General features: G+C 44.3%; 1 protein-coding gene across 4 annotated transcripts; it reads right to left on the bottom strand.

Moving 5' to 3' along the window:
- Nucleotides 1-438: 438 nt before the first annotated feature.
- Nucleotides 439-3919, bottom strand: LOC103985843 (transcription factor PHYTOCHROME INTERACTING FACTOR-LIKE 15). 4 transcript variants are annotated; one of them, XM_065183829.1, is made up of 8 exons: nt 3509-3919; nt 2951-3361; nt 1897-2827; nt 1712-1819; nt 1568-1633; nt 1432-1497; nt 898-1362; nt 439-790 (listed from the first exon to the last, which is right to left on the bottom strand). In XM_065183829.1, exons 2-8 carry the CDS (start codon nt 3049-3051, stop codon nt 707-709), a joined length of 1821 nt encoding a protein of 606 aa, XP_065039901.1. In that variant the 5' UTR covers nt 3052-3361; nt 3509-3919; the 3' UTR covers nt 439-706. The 4 variants fall into 4 exon arrangements, with proteins under 4 accessions (XP_065039901.1, XP_009401971.2, XP_009401973.2 ...); XM_009403696.3 differs by having other exon boundaries at nt 2951-3339; XM_009403698.3 differs by having other exon boundaries at nt 439-780; nt 2951-3339.
- Between the last annotated feature and the right edge of the window lie 3011 nt (nt 3920-6930).

Genomic DNA, 6930 nt, shown 5'->3' with positions numbered 1-6930 from the left:
ACGTGGAATCCTCAATAGCTCACGTGGGTATCAGGCCTGTCGTGGGATAAGTCGCCATTTAAACCAAGGACGCGTTGCTCCATGCATGCACGTACTACCTACCATAGCAACGACAACTCCGGTCCTCGGAGGCTTTGTTGATCGCACGAGCATTCGCGTTCCATCGGAAGATGATCTGCGAAGACTCGGATGCCAACGATTTCACGTCCCTGCTCGTCGTTGAAGCATGCTGCTCGACAGCCTCGATAGTAAGTGCGGCTGCCATGCGAAGTGTTCGAGAATATGCTGAGGAGGAGACTTGATCTCGCACCACGCAAGGTGTTGATCTACTTGGAAGAACTGCATCTGTCGAGGAAGAAGACGACGGAAGGTTTGGCCTCAATAATGTGTTCGTGGCGGCTGTTATTCCAATCCACAGGGACATGTGACATTTCTGAGTTATGGTAATCAGCAAACAAATGTTAAACGAAAGGAAAATTGTTATGTAGATTCATGAACCTCATCCTTTCACAAACAAAAGGATGAGTCTTTCTACTAGCTTTGAACTCCCAAAACTTCCTGCAATGAAGTTATATGGCTACTCCAGTGCTCTCATAGGGTTCTGCATCCATCCAGAAACATTGACCTATCTCGATCAGTCACCATCTGAAATTTATCATCCATGCCCTGCACCATAGGAAACCATAAAGACGATATATTCTCCTTTTCATGTTCCGTTCACTAGTTCTGCTGGTTCATCATCACTAATGCTCGGTGTACTCAGACATTGTTGGGACGATCCTTTTGTTCCCTTGCAATAAAAGCAAACTCAGTTTGAAGGAGCATCAGATCTAAGCATCCAAAGCAAGATTGTCATCTAGAACCAAGTGTTCATTACTTGAACAAAAGCAATTATACCTGTGAATCACTAGCGCTAGCCTTTTGATCTTTAAAGCTTGATGAGGTTTCTGCATCTGGAGCTCGTGAAGGATTGCTTGTTGTGGTCGTCGAAGCTTCAGGCACTGAGTTCAAATTTGCAGGGAGGCCTGACATGGATTTGAATGGTGGTGGCACACGAGGCACTGGCACAGGAAGTGCTTGTCCTTGTGCAAACATGGGAAGATTCGTAGGCCGAGGCATCCCATATAAACCCTGAGGTGCTTGAAGGGGAGAACAAGGGAACTGTGTGCCAGGCATGGGAGGAGGAGCTGCAACTAGAGGGCAGCCCGGAGAACCATTCATGTTGAGCATCCCCATCCCATAACCAAACCTCATGTTCATTCCCATCTGCGCGAAATGAGCGATGGGGGGAACACGGAGATGCTGCATCCCACCTGGTAGCATCACCGGAGACATGCACAGCCCACTACCCATAGACATCATCTGCGGTATGTAGAGGATCATGCTTAGAACACAACGAAGAGAGCTCAGAGGATGCTGCAAGGGTTTTACCTGAACTTGAAGCTGAAGGGTCTTGAGATACTCGATGGCCTCATCAAGCATTGACGCTTTGTCCACCTTCAAAGTACACAGCTTTAGTTCATCAAAGTTCTTCCATCTCTTAGAACGAAATAGAGTTTTGCGGTACCTTACTACAATTGGGTATAAGCTCTTGCAGCGCACGCATTTTCTCATTGATCCTATCCCTTCTCCTCTAAGCATAATTGGATGAGCAGAAAAGTCAGCGTTCGAGTTACTGCAAATCAAAGAGATCGGTTGAGCTTTGACTCACTCTTTCTGACAAATTATGCACCTCTGCTGCACGGCTTCTCTTTGCATTTCTTCCCTTGGCAGCATCAGCATCGGGCTTTCTTGATGGCGTGGATGCATCTTCAAGATCCTATTTGAAGGACAGTACATTCGAATCACGGTTTGATAGCAGAAAATCTCATTATCTTTGTCGATATTTTTACTTACTTCTTTGTGGTTACCACACTCTTCTCCTTGATTCTTCCTCTTTGCACCTTGTGCAGGATCGCCGGATGCTGTTCCTGCTGTGTTGCCTGAACCAACAGAAGAAGATGCAGCAATGGCTTCGTGATCTTTTTCGATTACCGACTTGAGATTCTTTCTTGGCATGTCCTGTTCACAGACATCCTCCAGTGGCTCAACAGATGCAATCTCTCGGGGAGTTTCTGCGGACGATCCCATCTCCAACATGGATGAGACAGAATTCAACTCTCCTTGAATACCTGAAGTACTTTGCAAACCACTACAAGACTGGATTACTGTCGATTCGATCCGGTTGCTGCTTGCAGTGGCAGTGGCAGAATTCTCAACACTCTGGAGATTAGCTTTTCCTTTCATGCCCGGTCTCGAGAAAAGGGAGGAGTTCATCAAATCCATACTGCTTACATCTTTTTTCGGTGAATTCTCAATTCTTGACATGATGCTTGGAAATGAACTCTGACACGATCCAGCTTCGAGTGCTTTAGAAACAATTCCATGCTCCACATATGGTGTACGATGACCAAAACTATTGTTCTCATTAGCAGGCATAGAGATCCCTGATATTTCAGAGAAGAACTCTGAGCAATAATTGCTGGACGCAGGATCCTCTTCAATCGGATAATTGATCCAAGGAACCATATTGTCGAATTGAGTACTGATGATTCCGGCATTGCCAGAAGGATCAGAGGGAGAGAAGTTGCTGACGAATGGGTCCATGGCCTCAAGCACACCCAGCTTGGGCATGTTGGCGATAGCTGTGCTGTCCTTCCCTTCAGCTCTGTCTGCAGGCAAAGAGAAGTTGGTGGTGGCAATGGAGGTCTTCCGGGGCCTGTTGGACTTGCCCTGCATCACAACCGGACCGTTCTCCCAGAGTAGTTCGACGAACTCGTTATCAGGCCTTGGTCACACATCCATGAACCTCGACTTAGAGGATAATAACTTGGATCGTAGCATCGAGACTAAAAGATGAACAAGGATGAAGGTGAAGGAAATGGGTTAAGCACAGGGGAAGAGCGCTTACATGGAAGAAGAGCGATTAGACGAGCGGCTGGCCATCTTGTTGGACTGGGCAGAGTCAAACTTCTTCCTTGCTGATGCTTGATAGAACTCGGAAAGAGGCATGATAGATCAGGGGAGAAGAAGATGCTTACGGAGTCCCTGAAGATACTGTGTGCGAAGAACTACGGATGCCTGAATCACCGACACATTCCATTGATGGCTCGATTAGACCAAACCCATGGCAGAACAAAGTGGAACCGAAGGTCAAGATCTTCTCAGAACACAAGGTAAAGTTCCATCTTTTTGGCTGACAAGATCGTTCCTTTTCTTCGATCCGAGAGTAGCTGCATCGCAAATCCAGTCAAAACTCGCATCTTCTTCAACGATTGCTCTCTAGGATTGCCATCCGACCTGAGAATCAAAGATTAACATACTGCAAGCAAGAGATCAACTCAAAAAGCATACCGAACCAGGACACCACGAAACCATTGCACAAAGATTCAAAGAGGTGAAAGGGGGAGAAAGAAGGAACAAAATTCCAATCTTTTCGGAAACCAGATGGAAAACACAACAAACCAACCTTTCCTTTTGCTCGCAACCAAACCAAAGTCGCCTCTTTTCTCCAAAATCTCCACATACATAAGACATGCGCATGCATAAGCTTAGAGAAAGGTTGGAACAAGCAAAGACCTTGGTTTCAGCGAAGCAAATCCGCGGAGGAGAGGAGGAAGAAAAAGGAACGTCGGATCCTAAGCCTCTCGAGGTAGGAGACGGGCGCAGGCTAGTGCGTAAAGCCGACGTATATAGCTTAGGAGGTGAGACCTGAAATGGCAGCTCCTATTGCGCTCTCCGCCTCCCCCACCGTTCTATCATCGGACTTCCCTCGTGGTTACCGGGTTCCATCAATAATTGGGTGGCGCGGCCCGCCCCGGAGTTGCCATCCAATGGCCACGATCGGTTCCTTGTGCCTGCGGCCAAGTGGAACAAGGGATAAGGTCCGGTGGACCCGTTTCCGTAGGCTAGGATGAATTATATTCTGAGGAGATTACGTTTCCCATACTCCCCATCCCCTGTTTTGACCTGCCCTTCCGAGATCTCTTCTCCGCATCTCCATTCTCACCCTTTTCCACGCCACAACTCATCTTCCTCCGAAAAGCATATCTATGGTAACTCCTGCACATGGTGTTTTCCACTCGAGATTCCTAAGAAGGATTCTAAAACCAGAGATTTGACTTTAATTTAAAGAATGAGATGGGAGTGTCATGTAGACCCAACCGTTGTAAGACTAAAAAGAGTTACATTGAGTGGTATTAGTACTATGTTAATTCCTAAGATAAGTAAGCCAGAATGTTGGAAGACTGATGCATGTCAGAGCTGTTTACTTGTTTCCCTGATGGTGATATTATATACTACTGTGTAGAGACAGCGACACATGAACCACTCCAACCTTATGTGGGATCTGAGTGAGCTTAAGACAAGCAATCGAGACTGTTCTTCTTGCAGAACAAACTGGCATGAGAATTCCCAAGAAGAAACCTTTAAGAATGCCTGTACTGGCATTAGAGAAAGGAGGGAGGAAATAGGGGATGAACCAGTGGCACAGGGATTTGACAGTCACACACAATTCATCACATCAAGCTACAGTATTGATGTGAAGCATGTAAAGGGAGGGAGTGACACAACCTGTCAAAGTTGCCGGAAGCCGCATATGAAAATATCTAATACCAAACTAATAATAAATTTTTGGATGCTTTTCCTACATTTTGCTGAGAAATCCTTTTCAACCTTTAAAATCTGATTTGATCGAGCAAGCAAAGTTTGAACTTGATTTAGAGCCTTTATGTTTGCTTCCCTATTCATTGTTTTATGATGTGTGTGGTATTCTTTCATTGATAATAAAGATGGTTTTTGACTTTGTGAACATATGAAGGCTTACCATGTTTCTTATATTGTGTATTCTGCATCCTTCATCTGCTAGATTAGAAGCACAATTTGCTTTTATATGCGTCATAATATTCTGTGTGAGACTATATTCATAGTGTTCTTTAGTAGAACTCAATTTAAAAAGAATTCATTCATGAATTTATTGTGGAGATTAAGAGTTTGAAACATCAAAAAATGAAGGCAAATTTTCAGTTTTCCAAAGGAAAAGAAAGAAAGAGTGCAATTAAAAAATGGTATAAGATACTATCATTAAATTAAAGAGAAAAAAAAGAGTGTTAGAACAGTGAGTTCTTTCTCCCAGTTTTTGTTAAGAACACAGAATGTCACTGACATATATCCTGAGATATGAAGTGGGGAAAAGCTAAACATGAGGAAGAAATGGAATGGGTCTGAATAGATGTTGTGAATGGTATGTCACAATTCCAAAAAAACAGGGAGGCTTTTTTTATAGCAAAGACAATTGGTGATTGCAATGCCAATATGTGGACAGGTTGATCATCCCCACCATATATTATATGTGATGCCCTCCCTTTCTTACTATTTGAATCTGAGCCATGTCTTCTATTATTGTACTGTGATGCCTGAATCATCTCACGGGGGATGACATATGATGCCCTGTGAAGTACTTCATGAAAGAGGATGAGGAACTGTGGAGGTTTCTATTTTCTTCTGTATCAGAAGAAGCAGGTTGTCCCCCACCCCCTTCTCAAGAAATATAATTGCCTGCCATGGCATGGGCTCCATTGGCAATCATTTGCCACAACCAATTCTTGCATCCAATGGAGATATGTGCAGCAGACAGCAGTAGAGTTAATGTGAATCCTCCACAGTTTTGCAGGTAGCAGTTGCAGTGAAGAAAAGAAAACATCATCTTCATGTATGTTTTTTAAGATAAGGAAAGAAGAGAAAAGGAGATTTGATTGGTGCAACTGAGATTTAGTGACACTGATGGGTGGGTCCTGCAGCCTGTGTCAGTTGAGTTGGCAAAGTCCACACTTTACTGTTGACCATGGAAACTACAGAAAAATGGCTGTCAGAGCTTTCCTCTTCTGTGAACTTCTTCAATACAAGCCTCTGCAAATGGCTTTCATCAATTCCTCTTCATGGCTGATATGATGAGAACATGACCTGATGATTACTTTGAAGAGTTGGATGGTAGCATAGTTACAGATTTCTACATTCCTGCAAATTTTGCGTGATAAGGGTGCATCAGAGAACAATTAAGTGGGGTTAGGCATGAGAATAAGGCATCATATCCCAGCATCCATGTCTCTCCTTATCTAAAATCCCACAGCTAGTTGGCATGGAATTGAAACCACAGATGCTTCGTATGCTCATCGCAGGGAATATTATGTTTTAGATTCTTGGTGGTAAAAGAAAATGATGTTCATAGTATAATCCAATCCAATATACAAAGAATAGTGTAGATGAAAGAGGACGAACAATAAAAGAAGTTTGTGGCTTATAAATTAAGGATTTGTTGTTCCTCAATAAGACTTTTTGTTTAAGAATAACATCATGCAGCTCCTGAATCAAAATGAATAGCGAGTGACATGGAACGAACAACATGATGCATGTCCGTAATCCACATCTGTGATGAGGCTACGTTTCGGGCCTTGATGTCTCTGTGGTGGGCCGTGCTACGTGTTGGGCGTGGTTCCAGATATGACGTGCACACTGCAGAAGAACGTGGTGGACACGTTCCATCAAATGGATGGAGACCGACACGTGACGCGCGCTGCAGGCGTTGCTTGCACGTGGTGTTGACCACATTGACCATCGATACCGTGCGTTGTTCGTACGGTTGACCTCTCAGCCTTATGCCTCACCGGGGACGCAGACGTGGCCCTCTACCAAGTCAACATGAAACTGACGTGTGTGGGCTCCACCCTGTAGGACTGGTCCTGTTAGCAAGTGGGTCGGGTTCGTGTTGAGGCACTTGGGCTTGATTTATCCGAAGCAAGTTAAAAGATTGATACGTGAAAGGGGCAGACTACTAAGTGGTTCAAATTGTATTTTTAATTACTCTATGGGTACAGGTGACTATATGTTAAGTCA

The sequence above is a fragment of the Musa acuminata genome, chromosome BXJ1-5 (assembly GCF_036884655.1).
Source record: "Musa acuminata AAA Group cultivar baxijiao chromosome BXJ1-5, Cavendish_Baxijiao_AAA, whole genome shotgun sequence".
NCBI classification, from domain to species: domain Eukaryota; kingdom Viridiplantae; phylum Streptophyta; class Magnoliopsida; order Zingiberales; family Musaceae; genus Musa; species Musa acuminata.
The sequence above is the reverse complement of the archived record's forward strand: the minus strand, read 5'-3'. Positions and strand labels throughout refer to the sequence as shown.

Excerpts from the sequence above, each read along its gene's own strand:
- LOC103985843 (XM_065183829.1), bottom strand. The coding sequence starts at position 3,051 with ATGCCTCTTTCCGAGTTCTATCAAGCATCAGCAAGGAAGAAGTTTGAC. Across the intron at positions 1,634-1,711 it reads TGCATAATTTGTCAGAAAGA|AGGAGAAGGGATAGGATCAA; the intron begins GTGAGTCAAAGC and ends AATTATGCTTAG. Across the intron at positions 1,498-1,567 it reads TTATACCCAATTGTAGTAAG|GTGGACAAAGCGTCAATGCT; the intron begins GTACCGCAAAAC and ends TGTACTTTGAAG.